At 49.5% G+C, this 21,335-nt stretch overlaps 1 protein-coding gene across 3 annotated transcripts in view; it reads left to right on the plus strand.

The window, feature by feature from the left end:
- phex (phosphate regulating endopeptidase homolog, X-linked) overlaps nucleotides 1-21,335 on the plus strand; it is a 162,812-nt gene that overhangs the window by 126,470 nt on the left and 15,007 nt on the right. For all 3 annotated transcript variants that reach the window (XM_070894119.1, XM_070894120.1, XM_070894121.1), the window contains 2 exons: nucleotides 12,275-12,329; nucleotides 21,225-21,292. In XM_070894119.1, coding sequence (XP_070750220.1) covers nucleotides 12,275-12,329; nucleotides 21,225-21,292 — 123 coding nt within the window. The remainder of the gene's footprint in view (nucleotides 1-12,274; nucleotides 12,330-21,224; nucleotides 21,293-21,335) is intronic.

Below are 21,335 nucleotides of genomic sequence, written 5' to 3' on the forward strand. Positions count from 1 at the left end.
TAAAACTTTCATTTGGAAAGGCAGGGGCTAATCAAGGAGAGCCAGTATGGATTTGTTAAAGGCAAGTTGAGTCTGACTAACTTGAATGAAATCTTCGATGAGGTAACAGAGAAGATTGATCAAGGTAGTGCAGTAGATGTTGTATATATGGACTTTTGGAAGGATTCGAAAAAGTACCACACAGAGGCTTATTAAGAAGATGGAAGCCCATGGAATTAAGAATAAAGTGGGGGTATGGATAGGGAATTGGATCCGGAATAGGAAGCAGAGGGTGGTGGTGGATGCAGGTGATTTGCAGTGGCGTTCCCCAAGGGTCAGTTTTGGGTCCATTACTCTCTTCAATTTTTATAAATGATCGAAGGTACAGAGGAGGTTTACCAGGAAGTTACCAGGGATGAGAGACTTCAGTTATGAGGAGAGGTTGGAAAAGTTAGGACTGTTCTCCTTGGAACAGAGAAGGTTAAGAGGTGACCTAATAGAGATTTTGAAGTTGATGAGAGGTGTTGATAGAGTAGAAAGAGAAAGGTTGTTCCCTCTGGTGAGTGGGTCAATAACCAGAGGTCATAGATTCAAAATCATTGACAAAGGATCCAGAGGCTAGATGAGGAGAAATGGTTTTACACCGATATTGTCAGGAGCTGGAATGCTCAAAGGCGGTGAAAGCTGATTCCATCAATAATTTATAAGGGAGTTGGACAGAAGCTTGAGGATGAGGAACTTACCGGGTTACGGACATAAAGCGGGGATGTGGGATTGAGCACGACGGCTCTTTCTAAGAGCCAGCACAGGCACAATGGGCCGAATGGCGGCCTTCTGTGCAGTTAGTTCTATGATTCTATTCTATGAAAAGCAGCCAGATTGTGTTGGTTACCCTTGCCAACCCCACCGTGATGGTGCAGTTCCCTCAGTCGCTGGGCTTCACGATGCCATGCTGAAGGAGCAGGCAGTGTGAATGGAGGTTATGTTTTCACGGGTCCCTCATAGAAACATAGAAAATAGGTGCAGGAGTAGGCCATTCGGCCCTTCGAGCCTGCACCACCATTCAATATGATCATAGCTGATCATGCAACTTCAGTACCCACTCCTGCTTTCTCTCTAAAGCCCTTGATCCCTTTAGTCGTAAGGGCCATATCTAACTCTCTTTTGAATATATCTAACGAACTGGCCTCAACAATTTTCTGTGATAGAGAATTCCACCGGTTCACAATTCTCTGAGTGAAGAAGTTTCTCCTCATCTTAGTCCTAAATGGCTTAACCCTTATCCTTAGACTGTGACCCCTGGTTTTGGACTTCCCCAGCATCGGGAACATTCTTCCTGCATCTAACTTGTCCAGTCCTGTCAGAATTTTATATTTTAAGAATTGGAATTGTTGGATGAAAACAATTTCCCCTCCTGGGGGAGAGGTGGGGTGTTGGTGAAAAAGACAGAACAAAAAAGACTTGCATTTATATAGTGCCTTTCACAACCTCAGGACATATTCAAACGCTTTACAGCTAATAAAGTACATTTTTGAAATGTAGTCACTGTTATGACGTAGGAAATGCGGCAGACAATTTGCACACAGCAAGCTCCCACAAACAGCAATGTGATAAATGAGCAGATAATATTTTCGGTGTAGGTTGAGGTAGGGAGTTGGAGAGGCTTAGAGAGGGAATTCCAGAACTTACTGCCTAGGCAGCTGGAGGCACGGCTGCCAATAGTGGGGCAATGGAAGTGGGGGAAACGTAAGAGGTCAGAATCAGAGGAATAGTGAATTCTCGGAGGAGGTTACAAAGATAGAGAGGGCGAGGCCGTGGAGGGATTTGAAAACAAGGATGAGAATTTTTAAATCGAGGCATGACTGGAGCCAGTGTAGGTCACCAAACACAGGGGTGATGGGGAGCAGAACTTTGTGCAAGTTATGATACGGGCAGTAGAGTTTTGAATGAGCTTAAGTTTATGTAGAGTGGAAGATGGGAGGCCAGCCAGGAAAGCTTTGGAATGGTCGAGTCTGGAGGTAACAAAAGCGTGAATGAGGGTTTGAGCAGCAGAAGAGCTGAGGCTATGGTGGAGACAGGTGATATTAGGGAAGTAGAAGTAGGCAGTCTTGGTGACGGAGAGGATATGGGGTGTAAGCTCAGTTTAGGATCAAATAGGACACCGAGGTTGTGAACAATCTGCTGCAACCTGAGACATTTGCCAGAGAACTGGTGGCTAGGGAATAGAGTTTGTGCTGGAAGTTGAAGACAATAGTTTTTGGTCTTCCCAGTGTTTAACTAGAGTATATTGTGGCTCATCCAGAACTGGATGTTGGACAAACAGCCTGACTGCACAGAGGCAATGAATGCGTCGGGAAAGGGGTTGGAGTGGTAGTCATCATCATAGGCAGTCCCTCAGAATCGAGAAAGACTTGCTTCAACTCCTGAAGTGAGTTCTTTGGTGGGTGAACAGTCCAATACGAGAGCCACAGGTGGGACAGCTATTCGCCAAGGGAAGGGTTAGGTGGGATGATTTACCACACGCTCCTTCTGCAGCCTGCGCCTGACCTCTTCACGCTCTCAGCATTGAGATTCGAAGAGCTCAATGCCCTCCCGGATGCACTTTCTCCACCTAGGGCGGTCTTTGGCCAGGGTCTCCCAGGTGTCAGTGGTGATGTCGCACTTCATCAGGGAGACTTTGAGGATGTCCTTGTAACGTTTCCGCTGCCCACCTTTGGCTCGTTTGCCGTGAAGGAGCTCCGCATAGAGCATTTGCTTAAGGAGTCTCGTGTCTGGCGTGCGAACCATGTGGCCTGCCCAGTGAAGCTGATCGAGTGTGGTCAGTGCTTCAATGCTGGGGATGTTAGCCTGGACGAGGACACTGATGTTGGTGCGCTTGACCTCCCAGGGGATTTTCAGGATCTTGCAGAGACATCGTTGGTGATATATCTCCAGCGACTTGAGGTGTCTTCTGTACATCGTCCATGTCTCTGATCCATACAGGAGGGCGGGTATTACTACAGCCCTGTAGACCATGAGCTTGGTGGTAGATTTGAGGGCCTGGTCTTCGAACACTCTTTTCCTCAGGTGGCTGAAGGCTGCACTGGCGCACTGGAGGCGGTGTTGAATCTCCGCATCAATGTCTGTTTTTGATAAGAGGCTCCCGAAGTATGGGAAATGGTCCACATTGTGCAGGGTTGCGGCGTGAATCTTGATGACTGTGAGACAGTGCTGTGCGGCGAGGACAGGCTGGTAGAGGACCTTTGGCTTACGGATGTTAAGCGTAAGGCCCATGCTTTCATATGCCTCAGTGAATACATTGACTATATCCTGGAGTTCACTCTCAGAATGTGCGCAGACACAGGCTCCGTCTGCGTACTGCAGCTCAACAACAGAGGTTGGGGTGATCTTGGACCTGGCCTGGAGGCGGCGTAGATTAAACAGCTTCCCACTGGTTCTGTAGCGGGGAGCGGGGAGCTTGTTGACTGATGTGGAGCATGGCAGCGAGGAAGATTGAGAAGAGGGTTGGAGCAATGACGCAGCCCTGTTTGACCCCGGTCCGGACGTGGATTGGGTCTGTAATAGATCCGTTGGTAAGGATCATGGCCTGCATGTCATCGTGGAGCAGGTGAAGGATGTTGACAAACTTTTGAGGGCATCCGAAACGGCGGAGGACGCTCCATAGACCCTCACGGTTGACAGTGTCAAAGGCCTTTGTAAGATCAAAAAACGGCATGTAAAAGGGCTGGCGTGCTCCCTGCATTTTTCCCACAGCTGTCGCGCTGCAAAGATCATGTCCGTTGTGCCCCGTAGGGGACGAAATCCGCATTGTGATTCCGGGAGAAGCTCCTCGGCCACAGGGAGAAGACGATTGAGGAGAACTCGAGTGACAACTTTCCCAGTGGCTGATAGCAGGGCCCTATAGTTGGCGCAGTCAGACTTGTCCCCTTTTTTAAAGATGGCCACGATCACTGCACCTCTCAGATCTCCCAGCATGCTCTCCTCCCTCCAGATGAGAGAGATGAGATCATGTATCCGCGCCAACAGCGCCTCTCAGCCATACTTTAGCACCTCAGCAGGGATTCCATCCGCACCTTTGTTACTCTTGAGCTGTTTTATGGCTTTGCCAACCTCGTGCAACGTTGGAGTTTCACTGAGGTGATGGTGGGTCGCATGCTGCGGGATGGAGTCGAGAACACTCGAGTCAAAGGCAGAGTCTCGATTGAGGAGATCTTTGAAGTGCTCCTTCCAGCGGGCCCTGACAGCCTTGGTGTCCTTGATGAGTGTTTCCCCATTCTTGGCCAGGAGTGGGGTGGGGCCTTGGGAGTTTGGACCGTAGGTAGCCTTGACTGCAGTGAAGAATCCTCGCATATCGTGGCTGTCGGCCAATTGTTTTATCTCCTGTGCTTTTTCCATCCACCACCTGTTCTTTAGGCCCGGGTTTTTTGTTGGACCTCAGCCTTGAGCCGTCTGTAATGTTACTTTGCTGCTCCAGAGTTGGGTTGTTGCTTGAGGCTCCGAAATTCTCTATGCTTGGGATCTATTAGTTCTTGGATCTCCTGATCATTTTCATCAAACCAGTCCTGGTGTTTTCTTGTTGAGTGACCAAGTGTCTCTTCACAGGCACTGGTTATAGAGACCTGGAGAGCAGACCAAGCACTGTGGACATTCAGCATCTCAGGGTCATCAAGGCACGCCAAGTTAGCTGTGAAGCGCTGGCTGTATCGGGCTCTCATAGCTGGGTCTCTAAGTGCCCCGGCATTGACTTTTTTGCGGAACTGCTTCTGCTGTCCCCTCTGCTTTGGGGCTATGTTAATGTCGATGATGGATCGGATTAGGCGGTGGTCCGTCCAGCAGTTGTCAGCTCCTGTCATGGTGCGGGTGATGCGCACATCCTTGCGATCCCTGGCTTGGACGATGACATAGTCGAGCAGCTGCCAGTGTTTGGAGCGAGGGTGTTGCCACGATGCCTTGTATTTGTCCCTCTGGCGGAACAGGGTGTTGGTGATGAGGAGTTCATGTTCTAGACATTTTGTCAGGAGTAGGGTACCACTGGAGTTGGCTTTCCCTATCCCCTCTCTGCCAATCACGCCTCCCCAGAGGGCTGTGTCTATGCCGACCCTGGCATTAAAGTCACCCAGGAGGATCAATTTATCGCCCGTGGGGATGCGGAACAGGGATGTCTCGAGGTTGGAATAAAAACCCTCTTTAACCTCATCCGTTGCATCGAGTGTTGGGGCGTACGCACTGATGACTGTGGCACATTGGTTCCAGGATAGGGTAAGACGAAGAGTCATGAGGCATTCATTAATCCCGCAGGGGGAGTCTTTAAGGCGGTTGGCCAGCTCATTTTTGACGGCAAAGCCGACTCCATGATGGCAGCGTTCTTCCTCTGGTTTTCCTTTGCAGAAATAGGTGTAACCTCCAACTTGTTCCTTGAGCTGGCCTTCCCCTGCTCGCTTAGGGCGGCGATATCGATGTCAAAATGTCTAAGTTCCCGGGCAACTATGGTGGTGCGGCGTTCCGGTCTGTTGCAGTTGGAGTTGTCCATGAGGGTCTTGACATTCCAGGTCCCAAACGAAGTATAAGATGCCTGTGCATGAGTTCTTTTAATGTGGGATGGTCGCCGCACACCGGCAACCACACGGGCTTATCTGAGCAAGGTCTTGGTCCAGTGGCAAGGGGTTCCAAGTCGAGTGGAGACCAGGCACTGCTGTATAAGCCTAATTGCCTACGGCGAGGTGTTGGCCGCAGGCTCAGTGCCGACTAGCGCCATTGATGGTAGGTGGCCCGAGGCTTGGTTGGGGGGCAGGCATTAGGAAGGTCAGTTGTCCGCTGGAGATCCGAGGGATGTTTTAAAAGGTTTCTTCCAAAGTTTCCAAAGTTATTAAGTGGTAGAGCCAGGTATTGTCAGCGTATCTGTTGAGGCTGACCCCATGCCTATGGATGTTGTTGCATGGTAGATGAGGAAGAGGAGGGGACCAAGGACAAATCTGTAAAGTCCTTACTCGACAGCATGAAACCTCATGGGGCACATTCTGGGGATGACCTTAACTCTTTATTCACAGGACTCCAAAGACGATGACCCTGCATGGGACCTCCCTTTTTATACCTGTGTGATCAGGTAAGGAGTGTCTCCCACAAGTTCACCCCTTGTGGTCAAGGTGTGCATCTAGGTTGAGTGTATACAGTAATACAGTGGTGTTACATTGTGGTTACATGCATGACATCACCTCGCCCCACCTCCCCCCCACCCCCGCCCCCCAAAGTCTTATTGGGATCATAGGTTTAGTCTTTCAGGTGATCTACGGTCCCTCGTGGAGCGCCGCAGTTGGAGCTCTGGTTGTTGGACACTGACGTGAGTGTCTGTCACCTGTGGTGATTCCGGCCTGTCCGGGTTGACCGCAGGGACTATGCATTCTTCTGATTGCTCTTGTTGCTCGTTCACCGGCGGTGTTGTGAGCTCCATCTCATGGTCTTCTTCAGGTTCCTCCGTGTCGGTGCTGAACCTGTTTTTTATTTGGTCCAGATGCTTACGGCATATCTGACCATTGTTGAGTTTTACCACGATGACCCTATTCCTCTCTTTGTCAATTACAGTGCCCTCAAGCCATTTGGGCCCCATGGCGTGATTGAGGTCGAATACAGGATCATTTATTTCTATACATCTCCCCCTCGAATTACGGTCATGGTATTCATTTTGTGACTTGTGCTTGCCCTCAACTATGTCGGTCAGGACTGAGTGAATGAGGGACAACCGAGTTTTGAGTGTCCATTTCATTAGTAGCTCTGCGGGCGGGACCCCCGTGAGCGAGTGCGGTCGGGATCTATAGGCCAGCAGGAGACGCGATAGGCGGCATTGTAGGGAGGGTCCTTGAATCCTGAACATACCTTGCTTAATTATTTGGACCGCATGTTCTGCCTGGCCATTGGAGACCGGCTTTAATGGCGTAGTTGCCATTGCCCGACGTAAACTCTCGGAATTCGTAGCTTGTGAAACATGGGCCATTATCACTAAACAGGATGCCCGACAAGCCATGGGTTGCAAAGATCGCACATAGGCTTTCCATGGTGGTGGATGACTTGCATGAATTCAGAATGATGCACTCGATCCATTTAAAGTACGCATCTACCACAATAAGGAACATCTTCCCCATGAACGGGCCCACATACTCAACATGAATGTGTGACCATGGCCTGGTGGGCCAGGGCCACTGGCTGAGCATGGCCTCCCTGGGGGCATTACCCAGCTGGGCACATGTCATGCACCTGCGAACAGTGTTCCAGGTCTGAATCAATTCCAGGCCACCAAACGTGTGACCGGGCAATGGCCTTCATCAGCACAATGCCTGGGTGCTCGCTGTGGAGTTCCCTGATGAATGCCTCCCTGCCCTTCTGGGGCATAACTACCCCGCTGCCCCATAGTAGGCAGTCGGCTTGGATGGAGAGCTCATCCATCCATCTGTGGAACGGTCTGACCTCCTCAGGGTATGCTCCGTGTGCGGGCGCCCAATCCCCAGTCAGGACACATTTCTTAATCAGGGATAGGAGGGGATCTCTGTTTGTCCAGATTTTGATCTGGCGGGCTGTGATGGGGGAGCCTGCGCTGTCAAAGGCATCGACAGCCATGACCACCTCGGTGCTTTGCTCCGCTGCCCCCTCAGTGGTGGCTAGTGGAAGCCTGCTGAGCGCATCAGTGCAATTTTCAGTGCCGGGCCGGTGCCGGATGGAGTAGTCATAAGCAGCCAGCGTGAGAGCCCATCGCTGTATGCGAGCTGATGCATTGGCATCGAGAGCCTTGCTGTCTGACAACAGGGATGTTAATGGCTTGTGGTCCGTCTCTAATTCAAACTTCCTACCAAAGAGATACTGATGCATTTTTGTTACACCATAGACACATGCAAGCGCTTCCTTCTCGACCATCCCATATCCCCGTTCTGCTTGAGAGCGCGACCTGGAGACATAAGCCACAGGTTGTAGTTAACCCTCAGCATTGCCCTGCTGCAACACGCACCCAACCCCATAGGATAATGCATCACATGTCAGAATCAATTTTTTACAGGGGTCATACAGGGTCAACAACTTGTTTGAACAAAGTAGGTTTCGCGCCCGATCGCGCCTGACAGTCCCCCCAAAACCAATCGCAACCCTTACACAGGAGCATGTGTAGCGGCTCCAACAATGTGCTCAAGTTCGGCAGAAAGTTCCCGAAATAGTTCAACAGTCCCAGGAATGAACGCAATTCCGATGTGTTGCAGGGCCTGGCTGCTCGTCGAATCGCCTCTGTTTTGGATTCGGTGGGCCGAATCCCATCTGCAGCAACCCTCCTGCCCAGAAACTCAAACTCAGGAGCTAAGAACACACATTTAGACTTCTTGAGTTGCAGGCCTACTCGGTGTAGCACCTCCTCCAGGTTGTGGAGGTGTTCCTCGGTGTCTCGACCCGTGATGAGGATGTCGTCCTGGAATACGATCGTTCCAGGAATAGATTTAAGCAGGCTTTCCATGTTTCATTGAAACATCGCAGCCGCTGATCGAATGCCAAACAGGCACCTGTTATAAATGAACAGTCCCTTGTGCGTGGTGATGGTGGTCAGTAGTTTGGATTCGTCGGCCAGTTCCTGGGTCATGTAGGCTGAAGTAAGGTCCAACTTGGTGAACAGCTTGCTGCCTGCCAGCGTGGCGAAGAGGTCCTCCGCTCTCGGGAGCAGGTATTGGTCTTGTAGGCACACCTGATTGATGGTGGCCTTGTAGTCGCCACAGATCCTGACAGAGCCATCCGCTTTTAGAACGGGAATGATGGGGCTCGCCCAGTCACTGAATTCAACAGGCGAGATGATACCCTCTCTCAGCAAACGGTCTAATTCGCTCTCGATTTTTTTCCCGCATCACACACGGCACCGCTCTGGCTTTGTGGTGCACTGGCCTGGCGTCCGGGGTGATGTGCATCACTACTTTAGTGCCTTTGAAAGTCCCAACGCCAGGTTGGAATAGTGAATTGAATTGTTGTAGGACTTGTGAGCATGAACTTCGCTCCACAGATGACATTGCGTGAACATCCCCCCATTTCCAGTTCATCTCGGTTAACCAGCTCCTCCCCAACAGTGCGGGACCATTGCCCGGGACAATCCAGAGCGGCAGCCGATTTACTAATCCATTGTGTGTGACAGCAACATTGCACTGCCTAGCACTGGAATTATTTCTTTAGTGTAAGTCCGTAATTGTGTCTCAATGCGTGCTAATTTGGGTCCACTGGCTTAAAGTGGCCATAACTTCTCAAATTTCTGAACGCCCATGAGTGACTGGCTGGCCCCAGTGTCCAGCTCCATGCGTACAGGGATACCGTTTAATAAAACCCTCATCATCATTGGTAGCGTTCTGGTGTATGAACTCTGAATATTCGCCACATGGACCCACTGAACCTCGGCTTCCATCGATTTGCCCCAAAAGTCATCCTGCCTCAAAGAACCCTCTTCTGGTCCATCCGCCTCATATATTAGTCTGGTTGCAGACTTCCTGCACATTCGAGCTAAGTGGCCACTGAGATTGCAGTTCCTGAAGACAAACTGTTGAAATCTGCAAGATCTAGCTGAGAGTTTTCCCCCACACCTCCAGCATGAGTTAAAGTTTCCATTGTTGGGAACAAATGGACTATGGCCAGGCATTCCACGCTGACTGTCCCTTTGACTGCTCTTAAGTACCCTATTAGCGGGTGTCAATGGCCCCATCCCGGGCCGCATTGTCCACTGTGATGGCCTGCTATTGTCTCTGTTGAAGTCCTACTCTGGGGTCTATTGCTGCCTGGGGAGTGTCGGACTGCCCCTGCCTGCCTGCGGGGCTCTGATGTTGACTCCCTGATCCATCGCCGCGTTAGAGGCAGAATTGCGTGCGTATATTATTTTCGTCTCTTCCTTCCCCGCCATGAAAGTTTGAGCTATCAACGGCACCGTTTCCCAGGTTAAATCCTTGGTCTCAATTAATTTGCGGAAAATTCCTGCATGACCGATGCCCTCGATAAGGAAGTCTCTTAGCATCCCCCCCCTGTAGGCGTCTGTGAACGTAGAGGCTGGCCAAACGACGGAGGTCCGCTATGAAGTCAAGTATGCTCTGTCCTTCGCGACGTCAGTGGGTGTAGAATCTGTGTCGGGTCATGTGTATGCTGCTCGCCGGTTTGACGTGCTCCCTGATCAATTTGCTAAGTTCTTCAAAGGTTTTGTCCGCCGGCTTTTCGGGTGCTAATAAGTCCTTCATGAGCACGTAAGTCTTTGGTCCGCAGCTGGTCAAAAGATGAGCTCTTCGCTTGTCGGCCGCTGCATCCCCCAGCCATTCTTTCATAACGAAGCTTTGCTGAAGCCTCTCGACAAAATCATTCCAGTCTTCCCCAACACAGTACCGTTCCTCTGTGCTACCGGTGGCCATTCTCGTGGGCCGTGAATTCCCGTTTCTCGTCGCCAATGTAAAGTCCTTACTTTACAGCATGAAACTACACGAGGCACATTCTGGGGACAAGGTCACTCTGTGACCTTAACTCTTTATTCACAGGACTCAAAAGACGATGACCCTGCGTGGGACCTCCCTTTTTATATCTGTGTGATCAGGTAAGGAGTGTCTCTCACAAGTTTACCCCTTGTGGTCAAGGTGTGCATCTAGGTTGAGTGTATACAGTAATACAGTGGTGTTACATTGTGGTTACATACATGACAAAATCCTTGGGGGGATTCCAGACGTAATGTTGCGGGGGTAAGAGAGAAGCCATTGTAGATAGGCTCTGGCGATGATCGGGTAAGATAGAGTGGAACCAATTGATGGTGACATATGTAAGTCAGCATGCCATGGTGTACATAGGACCCTGATGCAATTTTCAGGTCCCAATGGGTGGAGTATGAGCTATATAGGCTCCAATCATTGGTACTTGTCAAAGAGCAGCTTAACTAGCAGTCCTTGAAGGGAGTGTGGTGGGTCAGTCTGAAAACAATAAATAAAAAGTTTTCAAATCTTCCCCAGTACTGTCAGTCCTTCTGAGATTGTCTCCCCCCCCTCTGCCTGTCTATTCTGGTGGGAGGGTGATGGTGAATGGGTCTCCTGTACCTCGAGGGTTTGTTCGATCGAGCGGAGCTTCCCTCCATTGCTCCTCCTCCTCTTTCAAAGAGAAGAGGTACAGGAGAATTCTTAATGATGGTGGGGAAGAATAGAGGTCCCACAGCAAATGGTGCAAAGGCAGGTGGGAAAGTCCAAATCAGTCTCTGGAATAGACTTTAAACATAGGAACAGGAGGAGGCCATTCCGCTCCTCCAGTCTCTTCTGGCATTGAATTAGATCATGGCTGATCTGTATCTTCACTCCCGCTACCTGCCTTGGTTCCATAACCCTTAATACCCTTGCCTTACAAACATCTATAACTCCCAGTTTTGAAATTTTCAGTTGACCCCCCAGCCTCAACAGCTTTTTGGGAGAGCGAGTTCCAGATTTCCACTACCCTTTGTGTGAAGACGTGCGTCCTGACATCAGCCCTGAACGGCCCAGCTCTAATTATAAGATTATGTTCTGGACTCCCCTACCAGAGGGAATAGTTTCTCTCTATCTACCCTATCAAATCCTTTAATCATCTTAACCATTTCAATTCGATCACCCCTTAATCGTCTATACTCGAGGGAATACAAGCCAGGTCTATGCAACCTGCTCTCATAATTTAACCCTTTTAACCCTGGTATAACTTGTGTAATCCACAATGGTGCCCGACTCTTAATTTTCTCTTCCGCCTTCTCCCGAGGGCATGGCTCCCTCAGACACGACCGCCACATGGGCAAGAGGAGGAAACAGCGGACTGTGTGGCGGGCAATGTCATTTTCACCTCATTGACATGGAGCTGCCCAAAAATGGGCAAAGATCCCTGCGTTGGTCAGAAATGGGCGCAGAAAAAGTGGGCGGGAATCTGGACCAGCGGAACTCTGCTGGATTGAGTGCCCCCTGAATTACACCCAGGGAGCAATTGGAAATATTAGCTTCATACAGAAAGTAGTCATGTCTTAGAAGGTTAGTGGGTCTTGTAAGGTAACTTGCAACAGTGATAGCAAATCGTTGTACAACCCCCCTCCCACCCACCACGGAAAAGGAAATTGGACCAGATGTAGAACGGGCAGCCGATTCGCTATTGCCCGTGTAGTGCCTCCGCCCAAGACCAATTTCACCCTTGTGTGTTTGAGGGCCGATTGGTGGATTGAATTTAGTGTTGTGTAGGTGAAAAGTCAGGAGAGGCTGTTCCTATGGCTACCATGACCAAGAGTTAAACACGTTCTTGTTTCTTTTCCCTTTTGCAGAATTTCCAGCAGGAGAGCTTCAAAAGCCATTCTTTTGGGGAGAACAATATCCTTTGTAAGTGTCCAGTGTCACTGTGATCAGTTTGAGCCACTCAAACCCTAACCCTAACAGTATCCAGTGTCATTGTGATCCATTTGACCCACTCTAACTCTAACCCTAACACAGTGTCCCATGTCACTGTGATCGGTTTGAGCCACTCAAACCCTAACCCTAACAGTGTCCAGTGTCATTGTGATCTGTTTGACCCACTCAAACTCTAACCCTAACACAGTGTCCCCTATTATTGTGATCTGTTTGACCCACTTGAACCCTAACACAGTGGCTGAAATTTTCTGTACCTGGGCTTGTCGGGTGCAGACAGTCACTGTGGCGAGTTGCGACCCTGCTGCTCATTTCATTCCGTTCCTGAGATTGACTTTCTGTTAATGGCACCTATTCAAGCAGTCCTGCGCGTTACCCCACCCTATTAAATTGGGCAAGTCTGATGACGTTATTGATGATGCATTTTCAGCCGGGATATTTAAAGGAGCCATGGTCACATTGCATTTGAAGGTTCATCTAGGAATATGCAGGCACTGCACCCGTGGGAAGCCAGTCAGAGCGGCAGAGCCAAGCGCCAGCTCAGTAATTATGGCTTCATCAGTGGCAACATTGATATAATTGGCTGCCTTGTCAATAGGGTATCGGTGACTTGTGTGGGCGGCCGACTGCGAGATGCCGCAAATGTCTGCTGCAGATCCCTGGGAGGAGCCTGAGGCGAAGAAGTTGAGGGCGGTGGTGACTTTGACAGCCACTGGTAAGGAATGTTCACCGGGTCCTCTGGCCAGCAGGTCTTGCTCCAGCAATCTGCAAATATCTGCGAGGACCTGGCGTGACGGTGCAACAGTCTGAGCCTCCTTTGGCACTGCTGCTCAGTCATGTTGAGGAAGTTCATCCTCTGCCTGTATACCCTGTGTTTGGGGGTATTGCCTTTAATTTCTGCGCATGCACGGTATTTCCAATGTAAAAGCTGGTGAGCAGACTGCGCAGGACCTTTCAGATTGCCACGCACACGCGCACCTTAGCAGGAACATTGGTAAAGGCACCGCTGTCGCTCTGCAGGAGGACAGGGAAGAGGTTGTGTGCTGAGTGTGAAGGAGGAGGGCATTTTGCAATGTTTTGCAAGCAAGATGAGGCCTCCTCTTCCAGAGAAGGTTGGAAGTGGAGCCCAATAAGGAAGGAAAACAGCATGGACTTTCAGAAATAGATGAAATTATTAAAAAAATATATATATATTATGGATCAACTGTGCCAGCTTCGTCTTGGTGGTTATCACTCTCGCCTCTGAGGCAGAAGGTTGTGGGTTCAAGTCACACTCCAGAGACTTGAGCCCATAATCCAAACTGAGGGAGTGCCGCACTGCCGGAGGTGCTGTTTTTCAGATGAGACGTTAAACCGAGACTCTGTCTGCCCCCTCAGGTGGTACTATTTGATGAAGATCTGAGGAGTTAGCCCCAGTATCCTGGTCATTATTATTGTGTTTCTAACACAGATGAGGCTGCACACAGGGAAGTTAAAGTAACAGTGACCTCAGTCTTCAATAAGACACTCCAGAGTGAGGAACAGGCCTTAGAGGCCTGCTGGGATCCCTTGGGACTTCAGGGGATGAGCTCCCTGGTGGCAGAACATGGGAGTGCATGCTTTACAGATACACAACATCACTCTCTCCCGCCCCCAAAGTTAAAGTGAAAACTATTTACAAGGTGAGGCGATCGGGAGCCTTTCTTTCCCTGGTGAACCGCCTCGGTACAAATGTCTGTTTTGGTGTGTTGGCTGTGCCCTCGCTGGGCTGGCGTTTTGTTGGCCCTGCAGGGCTGTTGGGTGAGCCTGGCCTTGCTGGGCTGTTGGACGTGATGGGTTTGATTTCCTGGTCCAGCGTGGTGTCGTTGATTCTTTGGGTGTGTGTTGTGGGCTCGAAAAAGGTGGTGTCTGCTGTGGGTTGTTCAGGGCAGTCTGTGAACCGCAGCCTCGTTTGGTCCAGGTGCTTTCTGCAAATTTGTCCATTGTCTAGTTTGACTACAAACACCCTATTCACTTCTTTAGCTATCACCGTGCCCGCGATCCACTTGGGACCATGTCCATAGTTTAGCACATACACAGGGTCATTCAGATCAATTTCCCATGACACAGTGGCGCGACCATCGTTTACATTTTATTGCTGCCGTCTGCTCTCCACCTGATCATGCAGGTTGGGGTGAACCAGCGAGAGTCTGGTTTTAAGTGTCCTTTTCATGTGTAGCTCAGCTAGGGGCACCCCTGTGAGTGAGTGGGGTCTTGTGTGGTAGCTGAGCAGTATTCAGGACAGGCGGGTTTGGAGTCAGCCTTCTGTGACCCGTATAAGGCTCTGTTTGATGGTTTGTACTGCCCACTCTGCCTGCCCATTGGAGGCTGATTTAAATGGGGCCGAGGTGACATGTTTGATCCCATTGCGGGTCATGAATCCTTTAAATTCGGCACTGGCGAAACATGGCCCGTTGTCACTGACCGGTATGTCAGGCAGGCCATGGACGGCAAACATGGCCCTCAGGCTTTCAATGGTGGTGGTGCTTCCCAACATTATTTCATATTCAATCCATTTTGAAAAAGCATCCACCACCACCAGGAATATTTTACCGAGAAATGGACCCGCATAGTCAACATGGATCCTCGACCATGGTCTGGTGGGCCAAGACCACAAACTTAGTGGTGCCTCTCTGAGCGCATTGCTCAACTGAGCACATATGCTGCATTGCCGTACACAGGACTCTAAGTCAGAGTTGATACCGGGCCACCACACGTGGGATCTGGCTACCGCTTTCATCATTACTATATCCGGGTGTACTACATCCGAGATGAACGTCTCCCTGCCCTTTTTTGGTAGCACTATGCAGTTACCCCACAACAGGCAGTCTACCTGAATAGACAGCTCGTCCATTCGCCGCTGGAACGGCTTGATTGGCTCTTGAATTTCAACGGAGATGCTGGCCCAGCTCCCATGCAGTACACAGTTTTTTTACTCGGGACAGCAGCGGATCTTGGCTGGTCCAAGTCCTAATCTGGCGGGCTGTGTCAGATGATTTATCATTTTCAAACGCTTCCATGACCATCAACAAGTCTGCGGGCTGTGCCACCATCAACAAGTTTGCAGGCTGCGCCATTTCACCCCCGTGGTGGGCAATGGTAGCCGACTGAGAGCATTCGCACAGTTCCCGATGCCTGACCTGTGGGGGATGGTATAGTTATAAGCTGATAGCACGAGTGCCCACCTTTGTATGCAGGCTGAGTCATTAGTATTTATCCCCTTGTTTTCAGCGAACAGGGATGTGAGGGGCTTGTGATCGGTTTCCAGCTCAAATTTGAGGCCAAACAGGTACCGATGCATTTTCTTTACCCTGAAAACACACGCTAATGCCTCTTTCTCAATCATGCTGTACGCCCTCTCAGCCTTAGACAAGCTCCTGGAAGCATAGGCGACAGGTTGCAACTTCTCCGCAACGTTAGCTTGTTGTAATACACATCCGACTCCGTACGACGACGCGTCACATGCTAGCACAAGTCTTTTACACGGGTTATATAATACAAGCAGTTTGTTGGAGCATAAATTGCTTTCTCAAAAGCAATTACTTGTTTTTTTTTTCCATACCCAGTTCTCACCTTTGCGCAAAAAGACATGTAGGGGCTCTAAAAGGGTGCTTAACCCCGGTAGGAAGTTACCAAAATAGTTGAGGAGTTCCAGGAACGACCGCAGCTCCGTGACGCTCTGTGGCCTGGGCGCGTTCCTGATAGCCTCTGTCTTGGCGTCTGTGGGCCGAATGCTACCCGCTGCGATCTTTCTCCCCAAAAACTCCAGTCTGTTGTCATGAAGACGCATTTCGACCTCTTCAGCCGCAGCCCTACGCAATCCAGTTACTGGAGGACCTCTTCCAGGTTTTGTAGGTGCTCGGCGGTGTCCCGACCCGTGACCAATATGTCATCCTGAAAGACCACCGTGTGTGGTGCCGACTTGAGTAGGCTCTCCATGTTTCTCTGGAAGATCGCAACAGCCGACTGAATTCCAAACAGGCATCTGTTGTTGATGAACAATCCCTGGTGCATGTTGATGCAGGTGAGGCCGTTCGAAGACTCCTCCAGCTCCTGCGTCACGTAGGCCGAAGTCAGGTCGAGCTTGGTAAATTTCTTGCTTCCTGCCAGCGTCACAAATACGTCGTGTGCCTTAGGTAGTGGGTATGGGTCCTTTTCGGGTTGGAAATCGGTGGTTAGTGGTGTGCCACGGGGATCGGTGCTGGGACCACAACTGTTTACAATATACATAGATGACCTGGAAGAGGGGACGGAGTGTAGTGTAACAAAATTTGCAGATGACACAAAGATTAGTGGGAGAGCGGGTTGTGTAGAGGACACAGAGAGGCTGCAAAGAGATTTAGATAGGTTAAGCGAATGGGCTAAGGTTTGGCAGATGGAATACAATGTCGGAAAATGTGAGGTCATCCACCTTGGGAAAAAAAAACAGTAAAAGGGAATATTATTTGAATGGGGAGAAGTTACAACATGCTGCGGTGCAGAGGGACCTGGGGATCCTGTGCATGAATCCCAAAAAGTTAGTTTGTAGGTGCAGCAGGTAATCAGGAAAGCGAATGTTGGCCTTCATTGCGAGAGGGATGGAGTACAAAAGCAGGGAGGTCCTGCTGCAACTGTATAGGGTATTGGTGAGGCCGCACCTGGAGTACTGCGTATAGTTTTGGTCACCTTACTTAAGGAAGGATATACTAGCTTTGGAGGGGGTACAGAGACGATTCACTAGGCTGATTCCGGAGATGAGAGGGTTACCTTATGATGATAGATTGAGTAGACTGGGTCTTTACTCATTGGAGTTCAGAAGGATGAGGGGTGATTTTATAGAAACATTTAAAATAATGAAAGGGATAGACAAGATAGAGGCAGAGAGGTTGTTTCCACTGATCGGGGAGACTAGAACTAGGGGGCACAGCCTCAAAATACAGGGGAGCCAATTTAAAACCGAGTTGAGAAGGAATTTCTTCTCCCAGAGGGTTGTGAATCTGTAGAATTCTCTGCCCAAGGAAGCAGTTGAGGCTAGCTCATTGAATGTATTCAAATCACAGATAGATAGATTTTTAACCAATAAGGGAATTGAGGGTTATGGGGAGCGGGCGGGTAAGTGGAGCTGAGTCCACGGCCAGATCAGCCATTATCTTGTTGAATGGCGGAGCAGGCTCGAGGGGCTAGATGGCCTACTCCTGTTCCTAATTCTTATGTTCTTATGTTCTTATGTTATTGGTCCGATAGCGAGAAATGATTTAATAGTTACTTTATAATCGCCGCAAATCCTGACCATGCCATCACTTTTGAGTACTGGAACAATCGGGCTGGCCCACTCGCTGAATTCCACTGGGGAGATGATGCCCTCGCATTGCAGCCTGTCCAGCTCGATTTCCACTCTCTCCCTCAGGAAGCAAAGAGTAGGAGTAAATGGGGACTTTTCAGAATGGCAGGCAGTGACTAGTGGGGTACCACAAGGTTCTGTGCTGGGGCCCCAGCTGTTTACACTGTACATTAATGATTTAGACGAGGGGATTAAATGTAGTATCTCCAAATTTGCGGATGACACTAAGTTGGGTGGCAGTGTGAGCTGCAAGGAGAATTCTATGAGGCTGCAGAGCGACTTGGATAGGTTAGGTGAGTGGACAAATGCATGGCAGATGAAGTATAATGTGGATAAATGTGAGGTTATCCACTTTGGTGGTAAAAACAGAGAGACAGACTATTATCTGAATGGTGACAGATTAGGAAAAGGGGAGGTGCAAAGAGACATGGGTGTCATGGTACATCAGTCATTGAAGGTTAGCATGCAGGTACAGCAGGCGGTTAAGAAAGCAAATGGCATGTTGGCCTTCATAGCGAGGGGATTTGAGTACAACGGCAGGGAGGTGTTGCTACAATTGTACAGGGCCTTGGTGAGGCCACACCTGGAGTATTGTGTACAGTTTTGGTCTCCTAACCTGAGGAAGGACATTCTTGCTATTGAGGGAGTGCAGCGAAGGTTCACCAGACTGATTCCCGGGATGGCGGGACTGACCTATCAAGAAAGACTGGATCAACTGGGCTTGTATTCACTGGAGTTCAGAAGAATGAGAGGGGATCTCATAGAAACGTTTAAAATTCTGACGGGGTTAGACAGGTTAGATGCAGGAAGAATGTTCCCAATGTTGGGGAAGTCCAGAACCAGGGGACACAGTCTAAGGATAAGGGGGAAGCCATTTAGGACCGAGATGAGGAGGAATTTCTTCACCCAGAGAGTGGTGAACCTGTGGAATTCTCTACCACAGAAAGTTGTTGAGGCCAATTCACTAAATATATTCAAAAAGGAGTTAGATGAAGTCCTTACTACTAGGGGAATCAAGGGGTATGGTGAGAAAGCAGGAATGGGGTACTGAAGTTGCATGTTCAGCCATGAACTCATTGAATGGCGGTGCAGGCTAGAAGGGCCGAATGGCCTACTCCACCTATTTTCTATGTTTCTATGTTTCATTATGTGAGGTACCGCTCGCACCTTGTGGTGAATGGGTCGTGTCTCTGGGACCAAGTGGATCCACACCTTCGCCCCAGAAAAGTTTCCAATGCCTGGCTCAAAAAGGGAAGGAAATTTGTTAAGAACCTGGGGCCATGAGGCCTCATCGACATGCGATAGCACTCGGATGTCATCCCAGTTCCAGCAGATTTTGCCCAGCCAACTCCTTCCAAGCAGTGTGGGGCCATCGCCCGGGACAATCCAGAGTGGCAGTTTGTGCACCGTGCCCTCATAGGTGACCTTGACCATGGCACTGCCCAGGACAGTGATAAGCTCTTTGGTATTCATTTTCAGTTTCGTGTGGATGGGGCTCAGGACTGGTCTGAATGCCTTGTTGCACCACAGTCTCTCAAATATCTTTTTAGTCATGATGGATTGGCTCGCGGCAGTGTCCAGTTCCATGGCTACGGGTAAGCCATTCAATTTTACGTTTAGCATTATAGGTAGACATTTCGTCGCAAATATGTGCACCCCTTTGTACTTCAGCATCTGCCTCCTCTCTCTGAGGCTCGAAATTGCTTTGATCCACCATGGACCGATCTTCCTCTGCCACGTGGTGATTAGCAGGTTTTGCGGAGCTTGCAGCTCGTCTGCAAGCTCGTTGGAGGTGTCCCATTGTTCCACAGCTCTTGCAAACATACCCTTTGAAGTGACATGAATAGGCTGAATGGAAGCCTCCACAACGCCAACAAGGTGTGAATTGCCTTGCATTCATCCTTTGTTGCGGACTGAGTCATCTGGATCACCTGAGGCCTGCTGGCAGTTGCAGACTCGTGGGTTCTGCCCTGTACATTTCTGCTCGCAAACACAGTTCCAGTTAATTTATGAACATTGCTAGCACTTGTGTGCTGAGAGATTTGTTTGGTGTTATCACTGGTGGACATATACGCCTGTGCTATCGCAATGGCCTTACTGACGGTCGGTGTCTCTACAGTCAAAAATTTTCGTAGGATGGTCTCGTGGCCAATGCCCAGTACAAAAAAGTCTCTGAGCATTTGCTCCAGGTAGCCGTCAAACTCGCATTGTCCTGCAAGTCGCCTTAGCTCGGCGACTTAGCTCGCCACTTCCTGACCTTCAGATCGCTGGCACGTGTAGAACCGATACCTCGCCATCAGCACGCTCTCCCTCGAGTTAAGATGCTCCCGAACCAATGTACAAAGCTCCTTATATGACTTATTTGTGGGTTTCACCGGAGCCAGAAGATTCTTCATGAGGCTATAGCTCGGTGCCCTGCAGACTGTGAGGAGGACCGCTCTCTTTTTTGCAGTGCTTCCTTCTCCGTCCAGCTCATTGGTTACAAAGTACTGGTCTAGCCGTTCGACATGGGCTTCCCAGTCCTCACCCTCCGAAAACTTCTCCAGGATGCCCACAGTTTGCTGCATCTTTGCATTGGATTCGTATTCTCGTCGCCAGTTATTGTGTTCCTAACACAGATGAGGCTGCACACAGGGAGTTTAAAGTAACAGTGACCTCAGTCTTTAATAAGACACTCTAGAATGGGGAACAGGCCTTAGTAGTCGGCTTATATACAGTGCTCCCAAGGGATGCTGGGATCCCTTGGGACTTCAGGGGATGAGCTCCCTGGTGGCGGAACATGGGAGTGCATGCTTTACAGATACACAACAATTATCACATTGCTGCTTGCTGTGCCCAAATTGGCTGCCATGTTTCCTTACATTACAACAGTGACCCCACTTCAAGACTACCTCATTGGCTATAATGCACTTTTGTGACAGCCTGAGGATGTGAAAGGTGCTATAAAATGTAAGTTCCTCCTCTGCCTTACATAGGGAACTTATTTGGGGCGGGGGGGCGTAATTATGAGGCGAGCACCCACTGGCCAAATGCAAACTCTGGTGGGATCAACACTAAAGTTACCCCCAGATTATGTCCCGTTCATTTTAGGGCCACAATCAACAACTTACTGTTTTGAGGTAAAATTATTGTGAAAGAAAGTACTCAGGATGTCCCAAAGCACTTCACAGCCAATAAAGTATAGTCAATGTTGTAATGTAGAGAAACACAGCAGCCAATTTGTGCACAGCAAGGTTCCACAAACATGGATGAGATAAATGACAGGATGATCTGTTTTAATGGTATCGGTTGTTGGTTGAGGAATCGATTTTGGCCAGGACACCTCAGAACTGCGCTGGAGTCCCAGCCTGGAAATGATGCTCAAGTCCCTGGAGTGGGACTTGAACCCACAATCTTCTGACACAGAGGTGAGAGTGCTACCCACTGAGCCACAGTTGACCCCTTGAGTCAAATAACTTGAGGCAAGACTGATGCCAAAGAGACAAATATCTCCGATAATTTCATAAACAGTGAATTGCTTTTGATTTCAGGTCCCTCAGTTATGGTGCAATTGGAGTCATTGTTGGACATGAATTCTCGCATGCGTTTGATGACAGTGGTAAGTGCCAATAAAGAAATGGTTTCTGTGCAATGTCACTAAA

This window comes from Pristiophorus japonicus, chromosome 11, assembly GCF_044704955.1.
Source record: "Pristiophorus japonicus isolate sPriJap1 chromosome 11, sPriJap1.hap1, whole genome shotgun sequence".
Taxonomy (NCBI): domain Eukaryota; kingdom Metazoa; phylum Chordata; class Chondrichthyes; family Pristiophoridae; genus Pristiophorus; species Pristiophorus japonicus.